At 46.4% G+C, this 24,833-nt stretch overlaps 1 protein-coding gene across 1 annotated transcript in view; it reads right to left on the bottom strand.

Annotated features, from left to right (window-relative positions):
- The window catches only part of plppr2a (phospholipid phosphatase related 2a), a 93,302-nt gene extending 69,890 nt beyond the window's left edge, over nucleotides 1–23,412 (bottom strand). Inside the window, exon 1 of the mRNA XM_056288341.1 lies at nucleotides 23,344–23,412. Coding sequence (XP_056144316.1) covers nucleotides 23,344–23,412 — 69 coding nt within the window. The remainder of the gene's footprint in view (nucleotides 1–23,343) is intronic.
- Nucleotides 23,413–24,833: the final 1,421 nt, after the last annotated feature.

The following is a 24,833-nucleotide window of genomic DNA, read 5'->3' as shown; positions in this document are numbered from 1 at the left end:
GGCTTTACTTGGTAAGGCAGAACATCTACACATGTGCTTACAACTATTGCCAGGCTGCCATTTCTTCCTTCTATAATTCATGATATACTCTAACAGCTGATTTTAAAAAAAAATCTTTGCCCTTTCATCTACCAAGTTTTCTTTTCACAATACTATAAAACAATTCCAATCTAAGAATGTCATTGAAAGTTACAAGAATATAACGTCTCTAAATGTACAACTATCCAACTATCTCATATTGGTAAGTTCAATACTTGTTTCAGGCCCAGCACAAACTTAAAGATCAAATTAATTTTGGTAAATTGTTTCCATGTTTTCAAACCACCTCTCATCTCTTCTCTATCCACACAGAGGAAGATAATGGCCAAATTTCTGCTCCTCCACATCCAAAGGAAAGTGCCGGTTCACCGAGGTAATGGCAGAATGGTTGGTGGAGTATGGAAACAACACTTTCAAAGTGAGGTAAGTGAAGTCTACACAGATACAGTCTACTGGACCATCTGTCAGTAACTATTGTTTGTGTCAAGTCGCTATATTTGAGGTGAGAATAACAGAAATACACGATTTCTGTTCTTTTTACTTGAAGCCAACGGAGGAAGTAAGGTATGCGCTGGACATGGAAGATAGCAACCTGCTGTCTTTACTTATGATGGTAAGTAGATTATCAGTTAGTATCAATGAAACAGAGTTCAAGACTTAATGCAATCAAACTAAATCCATACAGTGAAAATATATTAATATTGATGTTATTCCTGTTTCTTTTTCAGACCTGGGACTTGAACACTGCCTTGAAACTGGGTGACATCAATTTTGAGGCTCGCATGTTGCTCGCTTCACCTGAAAGCAACAGCCGCACTTCTCAGTAAGTATGTCAAGAAAAAGACAAAGTTAAGACAATGAGGTGAAATAGCTGGTCTTGACGATGATCTGATGAACTGACCTGTAATCCTTACATTCTCCAGATTGATTGAGGAGGTTATCGAGCTCCTAGTGAAGAGGAAACAAGAACAGCCCAGCTCCAGGCTCCTTAGTTACAAGGATGTTGTAGTAGAGCTTATTCCCAGAGTGCTCCAGGAGCTCTGGGATCATCCGCACAATGATGAAATCATCATGCCCTCACACAAGCTGAGCAATGTGGCTATTGGGGTCGCAAAGGCTGTGCTGGATATGCTCCCTGACCTCCAGGACCACAAGGTCAGTTTCCCCAAAAAGGACCGGGATGAGAAGGTCCTAGAGATAGTGGGGAAGGTCGTGGTAATGTTCGAAACCGCAGGATCTGACTGTGGAATTAAGCCTCGCAGGTCCTAAGCTCCTGACGGCAATTGTCAACATTATGGCGATTGAAGTCCGTTTAATGTTTGAGGCCCTCAAAGCAGATGCATCTCCTGCCGAGGACATTCTGGATGTCAACACCAAAGAGGTAAGAAACAATCAAAAATCGTGAAAGGATGGAGGACCAATACTGGATACTCCAAAATGTACATTTGTAACATTTGATTCATGGTTCATCTCCTTCCTTAGTTTGAACTGAATAGAGACCATACCAACACCCATGATTAAAATAGAGTTGATGGCTCCCTCAGCACCACTAGTGAAATGGACAAGACATCCACAATGGTCCAGGATTTAACAGCGCTCGACACTGCCATTGGCCCGATAGCTCCAGCTCAGGATGCTTCTCCAACCAGCATGCTCAATGCAAAGTCTTCCAACACCACAGATGGTAGGATTAATTCATAATTTTTTGTCAGTTGTCAAGTCTTTTCACACTACAATAATGGCTAATTCCATCATAATGAATCAATACATTGGCTCGCTTTTTTTCAGGGGTCAGTGAGCCCAAGAAGGGAATCATCTACCGACTGTTACGCTTCTCCTGCTGTAGAACCTCGATGGAAGACGTCGATTAAGTCCCACCACTAATGATTTGGGTGGACAGAAAAAGAGGCAAAAAAAAAAAGAGGCAGCAATGAAACATTTATTTAGTCCCCTTTAGAAGGGGGGGGTCGTCCATTAAAATGGCCCGGGTTTATTATGTAACGCAGTGTATTTGGACCCAATTCCAGAGAAGAGGCAGTTGGAAAAGTACAAAGTCTCTTTACTGGACCTCATCAAAACACAAAACAACAAAAGACTACTGCCAAACAGGGCGAGCAATAATACAAACTTCAATAAACATAAAATACGAAACTAAGCAAAACACTCTCACACAGAGGAGGCAGCTGAGGGTTCAGAATCCAAGAGCTTCCACAGACCGACGTGAAGCCTCTCCAAGACTCGACAGAGAATGTCTGAAAAAAACAGTTAAATAGTCCCCAGCACAGGGGCACATCATCACAGGCCAACCAATGCACAGGTGCAACTCATACTGGCTGATTTCAGGCAGATAGGGGAATGTCCCCTGTTGGCTGCTGGTCCTCTGGCCAGCAATCGTGTCCGTACCCCCCTCCCGGGGACGGCACCTGACGTACCAATGGCCCGGCCCAAGATGTCCCACGTCAGGACCCAACACCGTTCTCCCGGCCCATAGCCCTCCCAGTCCATCAAATACTGGACTAAGTGATGCACCCAGCAGGAGTCCAGAATCCTCCTAATTGTATAGGCAGGCAGCCCACCGATCAGGTGAGGAGGAGGTGGGGTGGGACGGGAGGAGACAGGCTTCAGGAGAGAAACATGGAACACTGGATGGACACACATGGAAGCAGGCAATAGCAACCGGTAGGAAACTGGATCAACCTGTGCCACCACGGCGAATGGACCCACGAAGACAGCTTCCGATTCTCCACCCGCAGTGGGTGGTCCCTGGACGTCAACAACACCTTATCCCCCGGCTGGAAGGGAACCGCTGGCCGGCGCCGTCGGTTAGCCTGCTGAGAGTACTTGAACCTGGTACGCAACAGCGCAGCCCGAGCTCTCCTCCAGGTCTGCGCACACCGCCTCACATAGTCGGCTGCTGCTGGAACTCCCACTTCAGCCTCCTGGTCTGCTGCGGTCTCCCGAGCAGACGAGAGCTTGGCCAGAGCAACGAACTGTGCCGCCTTGGAAAACTGATCCACGACAACTAGGATGATTGACTCATCGGATCGAGGGAGGCCGGTGACGAAGTCCACCAACACTCGGGACCAGGGCTGACGTAGGATAGGCAACGGGCAAAGCAGGCCGGGCGGACTTCTGCTGGGCACAGGTGATGCAGGCTGCCACAAAGGAGGAAACGTCTCTCTGCATTGTTGGCCACCAAAACCTGCGGCCGACGAAGTCCAGAGTTCACCTCTCCCCTGGATGGCCTACCAGATGAGACAAATACCCCCATTCCAAGACTTGTGGCCAGACTGCATGCGAAATATATAACTACAGAAATAATCAGATACCTGTCCACTGAGGGTTACATTCCTGATAATATAATCAGCCACCAATGTTATGATGGGACATCAGTCACGAGTGGGATCAAGGGTGGATGCAGGCATTGTTGCAAGAGAAGCTTGGTAGGCACATTCCATACGTGCACTGCTATCACCATCAGCTGCATTTAGCAGTGGTGCATGCAGTTCACGAGGAGCCATGTGCAAAAAAACTTCTTTGACCTTTCTCGGTCATGTCATTATTTCTTCCACCATAATTATGTAGCCCAGAATTATAATAACCCCCTTACTTAAAATGTTACGTGAAATTCAGTGGACAAGTCACTATGATGTAACACAATACCTAGTTGAGAATCAGGAGCCCATTCTGAACATTTTGTCTGAAGTTTCTGAAGATAGTGTGTGGCTATGATGGCTATTTGCACAGAGGCAGCAGGGCTTCTAGTACAGACGAGGAAGCATTAGTTTTTTAAGGTTGGAAAATTCCTTGAAACATTTTTTAGTTTCCTGGAGCCTGTAAATTCTATGTTGCAAGTTCAGTCTAAAGATATGTGTTATGCTGGGGGGAGGAGGGGGGGTCAGTGCTTCGACAGAAGCACTGAAAGATATCCAAAGAGATGGTTCATGGGGTCATTTCGAAATATCAACAGATAAACCCCCTGCTGCAAAGAGAAAGAGAACCATGACCACACAGCTTACAAACAGCATTGTTCTCTCCATTTTTGGTCAGACTGACTCAAGATTCTTTAAGCACTCCCCGCCAATCCTCGAAGAGATCCCTTCCCAACATTATGGACAGAGTTATCGGCGAAATGGAAAACAGATTTTCAAAGCGAAACCTTAGCCTGATGACAGCTGTAAATTGTCTTCTTTCCCAGTCGAATTCCTTTCTAGATCTGGCCCCCTCCGGCTTCTCACTGATACTGATGCCTCAACCAATAGTCTGCAACATGAAATTCCCCTGGCAAAAGCCATTGTAGTCAAGAAATTCTCCTCTGACAATGTGAACCTTTAAACTGTGTGCTGTGTGTCCGGGTAGCGTACACAGGGATCGCCGGGTCGAATCCCCGCGTTATCTCCGGCTTGGTCGGGCATCCCTACAGAGTACAGACACAATTGGCCGTATCTGCGGGTGGGCCACCTGTTGTGGGTATATTACAATACCTTTGCATTACTTAACCGAAATAACAGCAGAAGTAGGACTAGTCATTATAAAATGGTAGAGGGTAATGTTTCGTAGCGGGTAATCAAAGCACAGAAGCTCAAGTTATTGCAGTTCATTACAAATCCAGTTGTGGGCAATATTGTATAGCCTAATGAAGCTGTAGACCTGAAACAGCTTATACTAACTGTTTATATTAACAATAGTGTGATGATACAGAACAGGGGTTTTGAAATTGTAAGACCGTGAGCCTCTCTTCTGAGACCATCAAGTCACCAGAGCCTCCCCCATTTTAATAAAAGGCATAATAATAATAATCCAGTCTGTATTAGAATAAAGGGTTGCAACCATAAATGGCTTGAAAATGTGTGGGGTTTTTTGTGTGGAATTTTTCCCCCTTTTTCTCCCCAGCTGTACCCAGCCAATTACCCCACTCTTCTGAGCCGTCCCCGTCGCTGCTCCGCCCCCTCTGCCGATCTGGGGAGGGCTGCAGACTACCACGTCTCCTTGCCAGCCGCTTCTTTTCACCTGGCCGTGAGGAGTTTCACCAGGGGGACGTAGTGTGTGGGAGGATCACGCTATCCCCCCCCCCCGAACAGACGCCCCGACTGACCAGAGGAGGCACTAGTGCAGCAACCAGGACACATACCCACATCTGGCTTCCCACCCACAGACAAGGCAAATCGTGTCTGCAGGGACGCCCGACCAAAATGGAGGCAACACAGGGACATGAACCCACAATCCCCACACTGGTAACCAACGGAATAGACCGCCACACCACCCAGATGCCGCGAAAATTTTTATTTTGAACATTTAGTCCTAATACAATCTCCCACATAAAAAATCAATAAAAGTGGTTAAGAATGAGTATATACGTCAATACCTATTTGGGCATGTTTCTGAAGTAAAAAAAAGAAAGAAAAAACATCGAACACATATCTGTCACCTTTTAACAAAACAGAATGGAGAGCATGAAAATGTACACAACCCATTGGTGTGCAATGCTGCTTCCCGACACCAGGCTTAAGGGCTTAACCTGACCTGTCAAGTAAAGTTTACAACACGCTCTGGGAAAAACACACATTGTTCACTCTTTCTAACCCTACCATGGATTGCCTGGAGCATCGGCAGGCCTGGTCCAAGAAAAGCCCAACTTTAAAATATACATCTTCATACTTAAATTTCTGCTGGGTTCAGACATTTTCTTGTATTGCCCTGCTTTTTTTCCTTACCTCCCCTGAAACTCTTTGGCGCCCCCGAGGGGAAGCGGGCCTCACACTTTGAAAACCACTCATATAGAACAACTAAATAGCCAAGACCATTTAAACAAACGAATGGCCTTGGACACTGGGATGGGCAGGCAGGCAGACAAAGGCTCAAAGTCAAGTCAAGTCCATTTTATTTGTATAGCCCAATATCACAAATGACAAATCTGCCCCAGGGGGTTTTACAGCAACACAACAGCCTGTCTGTCCTTAGACCCTCGCATCGGATAAGGGACAACTCCCTTAAAAAAAAAAACCTTTAACAGGGAGACAAAATAGGGAGAAACCTCAGGGACAGCAACAGAGGAGGGATCTCTCTCCCAAGACGGACAACGCGCAATTGATGTTGTGTTTACACAACTTACAGAATACAACACTGAAAGAGGATAACAGCATTATAATGGAATTATAAAATATATGAAGAATATGATGAGAAGGACGCCAACAGGTGTCCGGACGCCACCAGAATGTCTGATAAATTATGCTCTCGTCCTTTTCTTTGAGGAACTGAAAGTAATGGGAGTATACCCATTTCCAAAATATAGTCCGACTCTGCAGCCATCTCGGCCATCGATTTTTGGCAACAGGAAATCTTTAGGGGGATATTTTTTTTCCTGATGGTGCACTGGTGGAAGCAGCGTGGTGTGGATTAATTCTTAAAAAAAAAAAAAAAATTTACAGCCTAAATACACCAGGCATGGAAGCTGCATGACACGTCTACTGCAGCAGAACGCGTTCATTATAATAAACTGAAGCTGCTGAGCTCCATTGTACTGTAGCAGTCTATTCCGTTGGCTACCAATACAGGGATCACCAGTTCGAATCCCCGTGTTACCTCTGGCTTGGTCAGGCGTCCCTACAGACATAATTGGCCGTGTCTGCGGGTGGGAAGTCGGATATGGGTATGTGTCTTGTTCGCTGTACTAGCATCTCCGCTGGTCAGTCAGGGCGCCTGTCCGGGGGGGAGGGCGAACTGGGGGGAATAGCATGGTACTCCCACGCGCTACGTCCCCCTGGCGAAACTCCTCACTGTCAGGTGGAAAGAAGCAGCTGGTGACTCCACATGTATCGGAGGAGGCATGTGGTAGTCTGCAGCCCTCCCCGTATGGCAGAGGGGTGGAGCAGCGACCCGGACGGCTCGGAAGAGTGCAGTAATTGGCCAGATACAACTGGGGAGCAAAAAGGGGGAAATAAATAAATAAATAAACTCAATGTCTATCCATGAAATGATCTAGTTAAACAATTCAATACCAGTTAAAGCATTTGTCATATAAGTTAACCATTTTCTAAACATATTCTACTTGAAATATCCTCAGAAAACTCCTCAGAAAACATGGCGGGCACACAACCACATACAACACAGATGCAGTTGGCGTAGCAGGTAAACAGGACTAGGCTAAAACCTAGTATATGGCTGGACTGCGACTACATTTTAAAAGTGGCTGTTTCGACATCAGTTCTGTGAATAGTAGCTGTACTGGACAGCAGTTTTCAAACCCTGCTTACAGTTAAATAGCAGCAACTTATCTTTATATGCAATAATTACCTGGCTACTGTGCTCATGCTGCCATGATCACTGGAAAGTCTGGGGGTGATGCCCCTTATAAATGCACTTCAGTTACCACCAACTGTATAAGATGCTAATAATTTTCCCCCTATCAGTGTGTGGCTATTTTGGGTGGTAACGCGTTACTTGACATAGTAACTATAATAATATTACTGGGAGGTGGCGAGTATTGGGCCAGATGTCCTACTTGCTAAAAGGAATGCGAAGCGGTGTGGTGGCCTCTCGCTTCCTGGTGTAGTGATCACCACGGGTCCATCAGGACCTTAGCATGTGGCCGTTCTGACGCAAATGTGTCCACATCAGCACCTTCTCGTGGTACCTCCTGTTTTTTTACAGAGTCTGCTGCGGGGGGTGACCTGGTTCCCAGCAGTATGAACGGGTGGGTCGACTGGACTCGTTAGCCTTGGTTGGCAGCCAATCTAGGAGAAGGACAACTCTGATTTCAAACCCGGGTAGATGAAGCTCGTTAGCCTTGGCAGGCAGTTCATCTAGGAGAAGGAAAACTCTGATTCAAAACCTCCGCTGCCTTGCGGGTATACTCGTCTATGGGAAAGGCTTCGGGAACCCTGAGGAAAAATCTGCATCCATCTCCATGGACAGTCGTCTCGCTAGTCTTGCCACTGGTAGCAGGTGGGCTCAGATGAGAGTGGGGTTGATGATGCGCAACTCTTCCTCACTTTAATCATTGGGCAACTCATCAGTCATCCATCACATGATGACTAGATAGTCCTCATCACTGCGACGGACGAATAACACCAATAATATTACTGAAATCCTACTAAAAATGTGTAATATTGCTTCTCCTCTACTAAAGTTATATATTACTGTAAAACATTACTTTAGTATCCAAAGGAGTTGAATCAAGTGCAACTGGACTTGGTATATATCTGTGAAGACGTTTCGCCTCTCATCCAAGAGGCTTCCTCAGTTCGTGCCTTTCTGACTAGACCAAGCTAGTCTGACTGGCGGGTGATGAGACTCAGAATTAATCCTCTTTGGAGTCGTTGTCAGAGCAATGTCCATGGCTCTTTGCGTTCTGATGTTTACCAACGCCCGTCGCTAACAGAGCCATAGATACGAGTGGCTCTTTTGTGTACCGATGTTTGGCTGCGCCGGTCGTTATTGGAGCTATTGATATGCGTGGCCAAACATCGGCCAGCTAGTCAGACTAGCTTGGTCTAGTCAGAAAGGCACGAACTGAGGAAGCCTCTTGGATGAGAGGTGAAACGTCTTCACGGATATATACCAAGTCCAGTTGCACTTGATTCAACTCCTTTGGATAACCATGACCTGGATGAATGAGAACATTCACAGACATTACTTTAGTAATGCGTTACTACCCTCAACACTGCCCAGAAGTCAGTACTTTGAGGCTCAATTATGCTGGCAGCCATACCAACATGTACCCTGGCTCTGTCACGTGACAGAAGCTAAGCAGGTATGGGCTTGGCTAGCACTTGGATGAGAGACCTCCCCGGAAAACTGAGTTGCTGCCGGACGTGGTGTTGGTGGGCCAGTAGGGAGCAGTCCTCTCTCTAGCCCAAATAAAACCAACAAATATCAAATCCTAATACCCCAGTGCAGTGACGGGGACACTGCTGTAGGAAATGTCGTCCTTTGGATGAGACATTAAGCCGAGGTCCTGACTCACTGTGGTCATTAAACATCCCATGGCATTTATTGCAAAGAGTAAGGGGTTCCCCGGTGTCCTGGCAAAATTCCCAACCTGGCTCTCACCATCTGGCCACCTAATCATCCCCCCATGTAATTGGCTCAATGATTCCTCCCTCTCCACCTCAAGCTGATGTGTGGTGAGTGTTCTGGTGCAAAATGGCTGCCATACATCACCCAGGTGGGTGCTTCACATTAGTAGTGGCTGAAGTGAGTTTCCCCCTTCAATGTGAAGCACTTTGGGTGTCTAGAAAAAGCGGCGCTATATAAATGTAATTATTATTATTCTAATTAAGTGCTAGTGCTCACACCTCTGATACTTTTCTATTAACATCTTACCTGGTCCCTCATATGCAGATGATTTTGAATAATTTTGAGTGCAACTGTATGCAGAGTGGTAATGTTTAAGAACAGACACATCAGTCGTACATTAAAACTAGGAAAACAGCTCAACACTGTAGTATAGCCCACTGTGTGAAAAGGTGCCCACCCCAAATTTCTAAACCCCCCCCAATCTGAGCAGTCTAGATCCGGGCCTGGTGTAAGATGGATTGGTGACCTGTCCAGTACGTCTCCCTGTCTTTCACCCAATTCATGTTGGGACAGACTCCAGCCCCCAGCTACTGTGAATAGGATTCAGTGGGTAGGTGTAAAGAAGATGGATGTCTGAGGTACATTCTGTTGATTCGTTTCGAGCGAGAGCATTACCGCTACATCATTCTTCTGAAGATGGGCTTAAATTGCAATGCAGCATTGAGTGCACTGACGCATTCAGATGCACTGATGCATTGTACAGATATTTTTCCATCATTGCCTGGATCTTTGTAAAGTCTGCTGAAATGTTTTGTCAGTGTATCAAGCCGAAATAAGACTGACACTGTAAAGCCTCAGTCGATAAGCTGCGGTAAACGTTGCTTTATACGGGAGATCTGAAATTTACAAGTGAATATCAATATTTCTTTCTGGATCAGAGGCAAGCCGATATTTTTCTTCCACAGACAAGGGCAAGAAAATTCAATATCCTCTTTTCTCTGATCCACTGAGTTTAGCAGAAGGGACTTTGCAGCGATGTCAGAGAAGGCAACTGCCAGACAGGCTAGCAAAACTAAGACGTAATCTCATAGAAAAAAAAAAAAAAAATACCACATCCCAGCATCGAAGCGATGTAAAAACTTCAAATAACATTTCTAATGCCAGGAATTCGCAAACATTTGACTGTAAAGGAAAACAGAACGAATAACCAATGTGAAATATACAACATGGAGACCTAGGAAAAATACTACATTCATTCATAAATGTCATCTCTGAGAACTGATACTGTGACAGCAGCTTCATTTGTCTTTTTGGGTACCAGTTCAAAACGAAAAAACACATTCAGTTTCTGCAGAAAATAAGATGCTAGTAAGTGAAAATTATCATAAATTAATGGCGCAAGCAAATAATTTTGCTAAATTGTTATATTTGAAATATAATGTTTGACGGAAAAAAAATATTTGACAGAAAAATACTATTGTAGGGTGAGACTTTTTAAAGCCATGTCAAAACAATGTGATGTCATTATAATATGCTGTTAAATATAAATATATAAATATTAATATATAAATAGTATTATGAATCCGTTGTGTCAAAGGAATAAACAGTAATTAGCTGATTATAAGGTGAACATTAGTTGACTGGTTAATGTTGTCGCCCATGGTGTGGGAGATCCGGGTTCGCATCCTGGCTGTGGCAGTTCCCGGCTCCCCCCCCTCCCCCCACCGAATTCACTACATTGAAATCAGAAGTGGGATGGGGAGACCGTGAGGCCATTGGAGGCGCGTGCGCCCAGAAGCGTGAGGGAGCTGATATGCTGAAGCGTGGGGACAAATAGACCCGCTAGCCCTTGGCTAACGGGTCGGACCCTTTGGTCGACTGGTTAACATTGTTACCCGTGGAGTGGGAGACTCGGGTTCGCATCCCGGCTGTGGCGGTTCCCGGGCTGCCCCCCAAAATTCGCTACATTTAACTGCTGAGTAACAAAACCCTCGCAAAGATAGCACCACATCCAAAATTCACTTTATATTCAAGTCGATCGGTTAATTACTATTTATCCTTGTGACAAAAATGACTCAAAATATTTCTGTTTGGCCTGAATTTATCCCACAGAGGGTTTGACGTAGCTCATATTTAACAGCAGGTTATAATGACAAGGAAGCAAACTAGAGATATAGGAAACCCCTATTTTACTCATCTATTACTCAGTCGTTACCACATCATTATTCTGTTACAGTCTGATATTTTACCCTATTCCCTGCAAGATAAATGCATTACAGATTTCGTGTGATCCTGATGTAAACTGATCTGTATAGCCCTCCAAATACACAATGAAATGGGCTTGGGCAAAATCTGGTTTACCCGGTATACTGCGGTTTGCAGGCTGAGAGGACAGCAATATCTGCAAAGGGTGTACAGAAAATAGAATATAAGATTTTGCGTGGACATACTGAGATCTTCTTTGTCAACAGGATAACAAGAGCTCACTTGGGGATGAAATGGATGTCTTTGTGCCTGTGGAAGGTAATGAAACGCTTTAAAATGGGAACGTGGTGAGGGGGGGAAAAAACAGCAGCAGGAACAGAGAGAGGTCGGAAAACGAGAGAAGGAAAATGCAGTGGTTATCAGAAACATAAAAAAGGTGACGATTGTGGGTGAGGAGTGCTCATCGGGAGGCTGTGACTGGTGGTGAAGGTGCACGGGATGAGGGGAGTCAGAGGAATGAGAGGAGGAGACGGAGACTGAATACGGCTGATTGGTTTCCATGGTAACTGCTGATGAGATGTGGGTCTAAATAAAAGACCGCGTCCTTCGGGCTTGTTATAAATCACTGTCACACGTGCACACACACACACACACACACACACACACACACAAACACACACACATTCTTTTTCACCACATTCTGCTTGTTTTCATACAGTTACATGCATTTATACACCACAGCCATGTAAAACCAGTCTTCTACCGCTGGTCACTGAGCAGGGTGATTTTAGGCTAAGGTGATCATTACTCATTTGCTTCTGCAACCAAAATGCTTCCAGATGGTCCAGAGCCCGTATCTGGTTGGTTACACGCCCACCTCTCTAATCTTTGGGCTGCAGCCACCACCCTATGCATCTACGATGTGTATCTTCGAACCCCGTTTCAATGGACCTCTCTCGCTGATACCACAATTCATGCAATAATAACACAGCACTGACTATTCAGTTTTTGGGCAGCAGGGGGGCCTAGTGAGTGGAGAGACAGTCCTTAATATGGATGGCCTAGATTCAGTCCCCAGTGACAGCAAGCATCCACCCTATTGAAGTTGTCTTCAGCAAAGACACTGACTCCCTACCACCTCCTGGAGTACTGCCTTGTATCTTACCCTACGCTACAACCTCCTTATAGAGGCTGGCAAGTAAAAGGAGAATCTACCTGCAGGGACCAATAAAGTATTACTCTATTATCATGCTCTAGTCAACTTGGTTCAGGAGCTTTGCCTGTAGGAGTGCATTCTCCACCGATTCCAACCACCGAGACTCCGATTACACCACATCTGTCACATGTAGACCAGTCATAGTCAGCCCCCCCCCCCAATTGTACTTGGCCAATTACCCCACTCTTCCGAGCCATCCTGGTTGCTGCTCCACCCCCTCTGCCGAGCCGGGGAGGGCTGCAGACTACCACACGACTCCTCCGATACATGTGGAGTCGCCAGCTGCTTCTGTTCACCTGATAGTGATGAGTCTCACCAGGGGGGCGTAGTGCATGGGAGGATCACGCTATTCCCCCCAGTTCCCCTTTCCCCCCGAACAGGCGCCCAGATTGACCAGAGGAGGCGCTAGTGCAGCGACCAGGACACATACCCACATCTGGCTTCCCGCCCGCAGACACGGCCAATTGTGTCTGTAGGGACGCCCGACCAAGCCAGAGGTAACAAAGGGATTCGAACCGCTGATCCCTGTGTTGGTAGACAACGGAATAGACCGCTACATTGCCCAGACACCAGTCACAGTCATTTTTATTGATCACACACACAACACATGGTGAGATTTCGTTGCTCCCATATCTGACTCTCAAGCTTGTTCCAACAGCAATGTGTAAATGGGTGCAACACAAACGGCTGCCAGTCACGTATGAGTACAGCCATTCTCACCTTCTTCCCATGAAGACAAGCTGCTGCCTCAACCCAGCCTCTGTTAAACTGTCTGAAAACGAGCTGCCAAGAATTTTGCTGCCGCATGCAGGAACGTGGTTACTTCCTTCGATTGTTAAATTGGCACTGCGTCCAGTTACCTTTCCATCCAGCTTTCAGAGTGATTCCAAGGAAATAACTGAATGACGCAAATTAATCATGCGAATTAATAAATTAATAAAACCCTGAATACAGGCCTGCATGTCCAGTCTTTAATGGTCATACTTTCACACCCACGAGAATGACGGACCAGCTAAGATTAAGAAAAAGCTGATCATGTGATTAAATTGTGTTGCATTTTTTTTAATTTGGTAAACACGATTCTGTTGTAATTCATCACATTCATTTTAATTCAATATTTGCCGTTTTCATCAAGCTGTACGTATCTATTCAATACTATTCGATCTAGCAAAATCTGCATCAGAAACACTCGCGTGTAAGCAGTTTTGACTTCTTGTCTAGGAAACAACATGTCTCAATCGAGTCTAAGCATCAAGAAGCTGCTCGCCAAAACATACAGTTGCTTGGCTGAACATGTCTGAGCACATAGCTACAAGACAAGGTCAAAACCTCATATATAGCTGGACCGTATAGGGTCAGTATTTGAAACTGTGGCCAATTTGTTACTGGATAGTCAGTGGTGGTGTCTATAACATGAATTCCTGGATATTAAATGTTCATCTGCAATTTTCTGTAGTGGTCGCTCGTAGTAATATTTGCTGGTAAAATGTACTGAAGTAGCATATCACATGACACGGCTAAGCTACGTTCGAGTAAAAAAATAATAATAAAAAAAGGCTATAAATGCATTTGCAAGAACAATACTTTCCACTCATATCTTGGGCTGTTTGATTTGAAAGAGAACTTAATTTATAGACTAGAATAGAAAACAGTTTGTCATTTGTACAGACATGCAATGAAATTCACTCTCTGCATTTAACCCATCCCAGCTGTGTAGCTAGGAGCTGCGGGCAGCCGCCGCGAGGCACCCAGAGACCGACTCCAGTTCTTCTTTCCATTGCCTTGGTCAGGGGTATTAACCCTAACATGCACGTCTGTTTGATGGTGGGAGGAAACCCACGCAGACACGGGGAGAACATGCAAACTCCACACAGAAAGGACCTGGGACGGCCTGGGGTTCGAACCCAGGCAACAGTGCTAACCACTGGGTCACCGCATTGCCCAATTTCACTGTAATTATAAGTTATTTAAATTATGTGCAACTCCCCCTCCTCTTTTATCTGTTTCTCTCTGCAGACAGCGCTCGTTTTCTAAGACTCACTCTGTACTGAGTGTTTTGTCAGAGTGGTTGTTATTTGGGGTGCTTTAACTGTGCACTCTCCCTCATGCCTCTCAGCACATGGAGAGCTGTTTTCTCTCCTGCTCTGCTCTACGCTGGACTGTTAGTGTGTAACCAGGTGTGGAAGGAGGAGCAACATATCCCGTTCTTAGCGTAGTATCCACGAGCAGGGATCTATATCGTGTAACTTCAGTGATGTCATTGTCACCTGATCCAGCACCCAGTTGGGTAACTTGTCCTCTCAGTCACTCCAAACATGATCACTCAATCACTCGAAACATGATGAGCGACAGACGTTCGTGGTTGTAGGGCTGGTCCCGCTGGCCGGTCAAGCTAACAAATAGCTACTAGCTAAAAACGTCACTAATGCATTATTTCCTTCTAACAGGAGTTTTCTTGCATGCAACTATCTGTTGTGTTTTACTTTTTATGTTTTTAGATCCAACACCTCCTCCTTCGGGTGTCCGGGTAGCAGAGCAGTTCATTTCATTGCCTACCAACACGGGGATCTCCGGATCGAATCCCCGTGTTACCTACGGCTTGGTCGGGTGTCCCTACAGACACAATTGGCTGTTGCTGCGGGTGGGAAGCCGGATGTGGGTATGTGTCCTGGTCGCTGCACTAGCGCCTCCTCTGATCGGTCGGGGCGCCTGCTCGGGGGAGAGGGGGAACTGGGGGGAATGGCGTGATCCTCCCACGCACTACGTCCCCCTAGCAAAACTCCTCACTGTCAGGTGAAAAGAAGCGGCTGGCGACGCCACATGTATCGAAGGAGGCATGTGGTAGTCTGCAGCCCTCCCCGGATCGGCAGAGGGGGTGGAGCAACAACTGGGATGACTCGGAAGAGTGGGGTAATTGGCCGATACAATTGTGGAGAAAAAGGGGGAAGCACACACACACACCCACACACACCTGCTGCTGTATGAGGTGTTGTCTTGGTTGGTGCCTGATTAGTGTCAGTTGGGCCCACCTGGGAGTACATTCACCCCCAACGGCCTTTGCCTTAGGTGTAAACTGACAGCGAAGCCTGTTAGAAGGCAGAACACATACAATGTAGGAACAGTAGTTAACCTGGATGTAACGCCAGTTCTACTGAGTATGTGCATAGCCCTCTAACCTCTAGTCCAGTTGGCCCCCAAAGTCAAAGTATCTTTATTGTCCCTTACAGGGAAATTAGTTTGCAGCCAGTATAATAAAACTCTCACACAAAAACAAAACATACAAACACCAAGGCAGAATTCACAACATGACATAGCGGGCAAGGAGAACCAAAGGAGTTCAAATATTTCCCAGTCTTTATTGGTAAGTTCAAAGGGGGACGAGCGGGGGAACCCCCGGCCCAAAAAAAACACCTCTTCCTTTATTTTTCTGGATGTGTAATTTTCTGAGCTTGATTTTTTTTTTTTAGCTTGATTTTCTAAAGAATTAATCTTCACCAGGTGAGCCTCAACAAGCCTGAACCCTGTACACATTGCATGAACCTGCTGCCAAAAACCTGAGAGAGAGAAAACCAGCACGAAACCATCCAGACCTACAGTGCACCTGTACTGCATGTGCAGGTGCAGCAAGCCAGTGTTCAGTGAGAAAGGGGGCAACAATAGACGTCCCTTTCAGGTCGTCCATGAGTGAATGAGCGATCAAAAATTTGCCACGCATAGCCCACAGCGGCAGTTGCCGTTGTGCATGCGTCCTAGCAGTTGCATGTGCGGCCTACTAAACATCCCTACTAAAGGTCCCTTTCAGGTCCTCCATGAGTGAGTGAGTGACCACAATTCGCCATGCATAAGCTCATGGCGGCAGTTGCTCACACGCCGTGGGAAAAACACCAGCAGAGGTGCTATTCTACTGACGGGTCTCTGTTCAGGTCATTTATAAGGTGGCAAGTTGGGTCTTTTCAGGATTTCGTCACATTTTACTGATTTTTGCAGGCTAAACGTAAACTACTACAAATGGCTCTCTGTGTGAATGAACTTGGCTGCAGTAGATCGAGCATTTACAAAAGAAGTACTGAACAGTTCATTTACGTTAATCTAGTAAGTCTTATAATGTGGAGGACTGAGGCATTCGGGTAGCGTAGCAGTCTATTCCGTTGCCTACCAACACGTGGATCATCGGTTCGAATCCCCCTGTTACCTCCGGCTTGGTCGGGTGTCTCTACAGACACAATTGGCCGTGTCTGCGGGTCGGAAGCCGGATGAGGATATGTGTCCCGGTCGCTGCACTAGCGCCTCCTCTGGTCGGTCGGGGCGCCTGTTCGGGGGGAGGGGGAACTGGGGGGTAAAGCGTGATCCTCCCATGCGCTACACCCCCCTGGAGAAACTCCTCACTGTCAGGTGAAAAGAAGCGGCTGGCGACTCCACATGTATCAGAGGAGGCATGTGGTAGTCTGCAGCCCTCCCCGGCTCCAGCAGAGGGGGTGGAGCAGCAATTGGAACGGCTCGGATAAGTGGGGTAATTGGCCGGTTACAATTGGGGAGAAAAAGTGTGGGGGAGGGGGAAATCCCCCCAAAAAAGAAGTACTGAACAGTTAATTTATGTTAATTTAGTAATTTTTATAGTGTCGGTTTAGTGACAGTTAAGTACTCATTTTTAGCCGTCTCATATTTAGCCCGTCTTCATTGACTCAAATTTTGATAGGAGTAAAAAAAGGGGCATAGACGTGGAGGACAGTGATGGTGGTGTGGGTTAGAGTAAAAGTGGCAGTGTTGTAGTAAAACGCCTCCCCAGCTTCTCACAGCCCTGCTTGTGTCGTCGACGTTATATTGGTCTCACCATCTTTAATGCCCCCATAGTAAGTAGGCAATTCAGCAGGTTGATCATAGGATGCATTTTCCACCACAAGTAAGAAAAAGCATGGATTTTCCCCTGCAAAGCGACCATGCTGACGTGTCTTGTTTTTTTTTTAATTTATCATGAAAGTTCTACCATGCTAGGCTGATACCAATTTGCTTTCAGCGCAAAAAATGTAAAAAGAAGAAAGAAAAGGATTTACTATTCCTTTAAAAACATGCCTTAAACCGTGTAAAACAATAGCTACGCCTCTTCGTTGGCTGGCTTTACTCCCCAGCGACCTCTCAACCCATTTGCAAAGCACTGAAAATGTTGCCTCTTCACTGTTTGACACCATGTACCGCGATGAATTATTGCAACTCCTGGTAACGCATCGCTGCCTGAGCTGTGACTTCCTGAACCTGACGTGACCACATTACACCCGTTCTCGCTCGTTAGAGGAAAGCCCAGCCGTGTACGCCGAAAACCTTTAATGATTTAAACGGCAACGCAGAAGATGAAAAGCTGCACTGAGTTACATCACAACCTTTTGTATCATCATCACCACAGCACTCATGGCTTTCTTGGACGGGATGTGTGCTTTACAGCAGCCGAGAGATAGTTGACGCTCGTTCAAAAACGTGTCCAAGTGCTTGATAGAAGGTAAATGCCAGGATAATAAAAGAGAAAAGAGTTAAAAAAAGTATTACAGATTAAAAAAAAAAAAAGATGATAACATTGTCATCGTAAAACATTGTTGCCTAATAGGAAACCAGACTCTATTAAAAAGGGCAACAACGTAAGACAGCAATGCTGCTGCTGACAGCTTCATAAAGGGATCAGAGACCAGATCGGCCTCGAAGAGACTGTCCATACAGCAACTAATTGGTTCTCCATTAATTTTTTCAAATATGACAAATTTTCCACAATATATGCAACTAACATTTAAACTGCTGCAATTTCCCAAACGCTGTTGTTTAAAGACATCTCGTTTTAATGATTAACTTTGTACAGATAAGTTCAGTGGCTAACCCGTTTTCTTGTTGTTGTTTTTTTGGGTGATCTGTATTTGAAGTATGTGTGCCACGGCACGGAAGTGTGCAAGAGCCACATTTGTAACAGTTTCTCTCTCGTTAAGTCCACTGTGGATACACTCGGAGTGCCATCTCGACATTTTGAAAGCCATACCCACTGCCATCGATCACAGGTAACAGCTGTTGGCCTCTTTTCCCTGGCCTTGAATGCTTGCTGTGGTCTTCCAACCCAATACACATTAACTCTCGCTCTTTCTCACTTTCTCTCTCTCTCACTCTCTCTCTCTCTCTCTCTCTCTAACAAGTACATACACGCAAACACACAGTTCACACACTCTCACAGAGTACACACTCCTTCTCACACACACACTCACACACACACACACAACTGTTTGGTCACAGCGGGAATTAACTGAGAGCTCGGGGCAGATGTGTGGGAGGCATATGGAAGACTGAGCTAATGGAGAGCTTTTATAGCGTATTACTGTGACCGATGGGACCAAGCCTTCAGAGACCGGCTCATATGGGCGAGGCAGGTCATTTTGAGACTTGTATCTCTGCTGTTATCCACACAGAAAAACTAGAGGGTTGAGAGCGCAGGCTTTTCCAAGGTGGTCAGCAGGCTAGCTAGCTAGCTAGCTAGCATCAGACCCTCCCACTGACACCGTGCATCAATAATATTCTCTATCTGCAATACATTTAGTTTGTAATATGTTTCAATCAAGTGGCTCAAGGATGTGAGGAGTCAACCAACTTCTATGGTGTTAGTTATAATTCGGCAATGAAACAACAACAAATATGACTCAAGTGGTGAAACCAACACATACGTCACAACATTACTTTTTGGTGAAACTGTGCACATATTAGCAATTTCACAAACTTTATTTATTTATTTTTTCTTCCGAGCCTTCCCGGTCGCTGCTCCACCCCCTCTGCCGATCCAGGGAGGGCTGCAGACTACCACATGCCTCCTCCGATACATGTGGCGTCACCTGCCGCTTCTTTTCACCTGACAGTGAGGAGTTTCGCCAGGGGGACGTAGCACATGGGAGGATCATGCTATTCCCCTCAGTTCTCCCTCCCCTCCCCCAAATCAGGTGTCCCAATCGACCAGAGGAGGCGCTAGTGCAGCGACCAGGCCACACACCCACATCCGGCTTCCCACCCATAGACACAGCCAATTGTGTCTGTAGGGACACCCGACCAAGCTGGAGGTAACATGGGGATTCGAACCGGAGAGCTCCGTGTTGCTAGGCAACGGAATAGACCGCCACACTGCACGGACACCTTCACATACATTTTCAATGCAACCTTAATTCACTGATACTATATGTGTCATTAGGAAAAGTAAGCTAAGAAAAAAAAAAACAAAAAAAAAAACAGGTTGAAACACCACGTAATTTATCTTGCATACTATGCACAGCCGATGCAAATGTAAATCCAAGCCTGGTTATATTCAACACATGCAACTTCTGCATCCCATCGCAGTACACCTGCAATGCAATGATGCGGCGCCAACACATTCATGACGTCTGCTAGAGGAGAATGCGCTGAATGTATTAACCTTGATGGTGGCATTAGAGTTGATAGGCCGTGGGTCTGTTAACTTTAAGCAAATGAGCTTTTAGTCTCAACGGGACGGTTTGTCTTGTTTTGTTCACATTACAGGCGGTCTAATTAACTCAATATTCCTGCCTCTCCCCACCTCAGTCATAACCTAGTAAAGGCTGAGGGACTTCCAGCCTGCTCTGTGTTATGCACTGCTCCAACGAACAAAGCAGAGGACGCCGCCAACAGCAGGATCTCCCTTGGTTCTGTGCGTAGGGGGCGGCTACACTGCGCATGTGTATATTAGCGCATATGTGTCTATGGATGCAATTCTGCATACATGCATGTTACCCAAGTACTTCTTTTTCAGGACAATTGCGTGACACCCGCAGCCTCCTCAGTGACTCATGTAGTACACAAATCCAGAAAGGGCTAAAGGGGCTCAACTGCCTCAAGTGCTAAAACACAGCAGGGGCGGTGACGCAGAGTAGGAATATCAGCAAGACAGGGCACGTTTGCTGAGCTCTCCCAAACTGTACCGCTCATCATGAAATATTTACCAGTGCAGGATGGATGCCAACGATGTGAGAATAAGGACGTGCAGCCAGAGGAGGGCCAAAGGATTGTTCTGTTTTTTTTTTTGTTTTTTTTTTTACAACCTGGGTCTTGTTTTTTGGGGGTGGGGGGTTGGGGGAAATTCCACCCTCCCCCCACCCCCTTTTTCTCCCCAATTGTATCTGGCCAATTGCCCCACTCTTCCGAGTCATCCCGGTCACTGCTCCACCCCCTCTGCCGATCGGAGGGCTGCAGACTACCACATGCCTCCTCCGATACATGTGGAGTCGCCAGCTGCTTCTTTTCCCCTGACAGTGAGGCGGTTCAACAGGGGGACGTAGAGCGTGGGAGCATCACGCTATTCCCTGCCCCCCCCCCAGAACAGGCACCTGGACCGACCAGAGGAGGCGCTAGTGCAGCGACCAGGACACATACCCACATCCGGATTCCCACCTGTCGACACGGCCTGTAAGGACGCCCAACTAAGCTGGAGGTAACACGGGGATTCAAACCGGAGCTCCCTTTGTTGGTGGGCAACGGAATAGACCGCCATGCTACCCGGACGCCCATGGGTCTTGTTAATAGTTTTTGCCATTGTGCATATCAGTTAGAATATCATTTTACTCCCCTGCTTCATTGTGGAGATCCTGGACAAGGGACCACCACTGGGCACATCTTTACAGCAACAAAATAACCTCTAGACTGTGTACATGAGTTCTTATTACCTATATGACTTTTCAATTGCTCTGGCCAGGAGGTTAGTCAATGAGTACTACTACCTACAGCAAATATAGGAAGGTCCTTCCTGCATGTTAAACCAGGAAGTAGCTCAGCAGTGCCATCCACCACAGATAATATTGGACATTTCGTGTAACAAGTTTTAACTTTTACTTTCGTTTTCACTTCCAAAAATGTGGATAGATAATCGCATTAAAAGTGACTTGTTGCAACATGTCCGATCTTCACATTCCATGTCCATCCAGCAAGTGGTCCTGTATCCAAGACCTCCAGAAAGAAGCCAGTGAGTAAAATGACATCATAACCAATGTGTGCGATGGCAAAAACTACGAAAATAAGACTCAGGTTTTTAAAAAACGGAATTATCCTTTAAGTAAGTGACTATATGGAGGGGGCACACACACACACACACTTTGCTTGCTTTAGGTTGTCCGTCGTGTCCGATGATGACAATCCTGCCTCTGTCACTTGTGAGTCTTCTTATGGCTGTAAAGCCCAATCCACGATCCACAATGTCTGCCACAGACAGAACAGGTGAAATCACTGACTGGGGGTGTAGGTGTGGTACTGGCTTCATGTCTCTTCAGACGTCTTCTGGTCCGTCGATCACCGCGGTCCTTCTCGAGGTTTTGCACCCCTTGTTGACAGAGCTGCCGCCAGATGGAGCGTTGGGCGGCGGTGTCTTCCAGCTGGCTCGGGTTCAGGCCGCACTTCTTTATGATGGTCTTCAGCTGGTCTTTGTACCGTTTTTTCTGGCCCCCTGCCAAGCGGCGGCCAAGATGTAGCTGGCCATACAGCACTTTACGCGGTAAGCGCTCCTTTGGCATCCTGATGACGTGACCGAGCCATCGAAGTTGGTGCTGGGTGACGGTAGCCTCCATGCTGATGCAGTTGGTCTTGCGGAGTATTTCAGTATGGGGCACTCGGTCACGCCAGGTTATCCTCAGGATGCATTGTAGGCATCTGATGTGGAAGGCCTCAAGCATCCTGAGGTGGTGGCTGTACAGGGTCCACGCCTCACAGCTGTAGAGGAGAGTCGTGATGACAACTGCCAAGTAGACAGATATTTTGGTGTGGAGGTTGAGGTCTTTGTTTTGAAAGACCCTTCTCCTAAGTCTGCCAAAAGAGGATGACGCTTGTTTAATCCGGTTTTGCATCTCCCTGTCGATGCTGCAGTCATCAGAGAGAAAGCTGCCCAGGTATTTGAAGGATTCCACTGTTGCAAGCGGTTTGTCGGAGATGTTGAAGGTTGGTGAATGAGATGGAGGAGTAGATGCCCACTGGCATACTACTTCAGTCTTTGTCACATTTATAGAGAGCCCCAGCCTACCATACGCCCTTGTAGCAGCTGCAAGGGTAGCTTGTAGTGCCTCGGGTGTGTGGGCCACAACTGCACAGTCATCTGCGTACTGTAACTCAATGATGTGCTCCGATGTCATTTTTGTGACCGCTTGGAGCCTACGGATGTTAAATAGGTTTCCATCTAGTCTGAAGTCCAAGACCTCCAGAAAGAAGCCAGTGAGTAAAATGACATCATAACCAATGTGTGCGATGGCAAAAACTACGAAAATAAGACTCAGGTTTTTAAAAAACGGAATTATCCTTTAAGTAAGTGACTATATGGAGGGGGCACACACACACACACACACACACACACACACACACACACACACACACACACACACACAGGTGGGTGGGATAAATAAATCTCAGCGGCACACAGAGGTTTTCTTTGCTGACAGTACAAGGATTTGCAGAGATAAAATGGGTGTAAGCGCGACTGGCTAGAGAAACAGAAGATAGCCAACAGAGATATGACCCAAACACAAGGGGGATTTATGAGGTCCCTTCCAAAAAACAATGCTAAGCCCTTTTCTGATTGCCCTACATGTAAAAGATATGTGTAAATGGATGACGACTAGAAATGACTCACTATGGCTCAAACAACACCGTGACTAAGATACACACAGTGTTGTTTGCTACCCAGGTGTTAGCAACACAAGTGACAGCTTTTTTCTGGTAGGGGGTAGGGCATGGAGGTATCACAATATGGCGCTGAAGAAGACTTAAGACTGTGAAGCTCTACAACCACAGTATTTATCAAACTGGAGTTGCAGAGTTTATCTGTCACCTGACTGGCGCCGAAGGATCGGTCCACTCACCTCCACAAACAGGAAACAGGGAACGATGGAGCTGCTGCTCTTCACGCCTGGCTTCTCCTCCGCTGCCATCCTTCTCCCCTTCTCTTTCTCCGTCGCTCTGTCCAGTTCTCTGTCCACTTTATACCTGTCAAAGGAAAGAGTTTAATTTTAGTCCTGCTCTGCCACTCAACGTGGGGTCCAGTCCACAGTCTGAGGTCCAGTGGAACCCAGTTGGGACAAAGAAGTGAAACAGAGACCTTAGAATCTCCTGGACATCGGGTCTTCCTGCATGACCACAGTCCCTTTTAAGCTATTCGATGTCAATATCACTCTATTACCATTTCTTTCTTTTTTTTTGGATCCCCCCCCCTTTTCTCCCCAATTGTATCTGGCCAATTACCCCACTCTTCCGAGCAGTCCCGGTCGCTGCTCCACCCCTCTGCCGAGCCGGGGAGGGCTGCAGACTACCACATGCCTCCTCCGACACATTTGGAGTCGCCAGCCGCTTCTTTTCACCTGACGGTGAGGACTTTCGCCAGGGGGACGTAGCGCATGGGAGGATCACGCTATTCCCCCCAGTTCCCCCTCCCTCCAAACAGGCAGCCCAACTGACCAGAGGAGGCGCTAGTGCAGCGACCAGGCCACACACCCACATCCGGCTTCCCACCTGCAGACACGGCCAATTGTGTCTGTAGGGAGGTTTATTACCATTTCTATTCATATATTCAAATGCTACACTCATGCACGGGCCTTCAGTACATGCACCCATACAGCTTAAAGCTGTCGGCTATGTCTGCAGCACATGCCACATGAAGCGGTCATTGAGAGGACTTTAGTTATCTGGTCAATCTATGCATCATCCAGCAATTAGCCTACACAAAACAGCAACGATATCTAAGAAAAGGCTGTTAAAGTGTGTCACAACCTACAACCACATACCATGTGGTTTTGTTTTCTTGATGGTTACCGTTGTATTGGGGGCTGCATACATTGCTGAGCCGTGTACAATTTAACACAGATATGCTGTAACCCCGCCTGCTGGTGCATAATTCAACTCATGTAAAGCATTACAGTAAATCAATCCGCAATAAATATTTCATCATTGCTGTATGATGCTAGACTGCAATGCAACCCATTTGCTGTGACACATACACTCTGGGTTGTTTTATTACTTTGCATCCACGTCTCACCGTACTTCCAGAATATTAAGCGTTATAATTTCAAACGTTAAACAAAGAAAGGGCACGCGGATGTCAAGATTTCTCATATTAACTGCCAACTGTATAAATAGCCTGGTCCCAGCTGCTGCATTTGGCAACTCGTGCCATGAATAACCACCAATGAGACCACTGATCTTTGCAATAAATGTCCTCTCCGATGCTCAGCATGGGCTGTGGAGCTCAACGGACCTCACCTGGATCACCAAAGGACCATTTCTCAAGTTGTGCTCAATAATTTTGGCTTTTTTTTAAGAATACAATAATAGTGTTGTGATGCGAAACGCAACTGTT

Source organism: Lampris incognitus, chromosome 10 (assembly GCF_029633865.1).
Source record: "Lampris incognitus isolate fLamInc1 chromosome 10, fLamInc1.hap2, whole genome shotgun sequence".
Lineage (NCBI taxonomy): Eukaryota > Metazoa > Chordata > Actinopteri > Lampriformes > Lampridae > Lampris > Lampris incognitus.
This window is presented reverse-complemented; position numbering and strand designations above follow the sequence as displayed.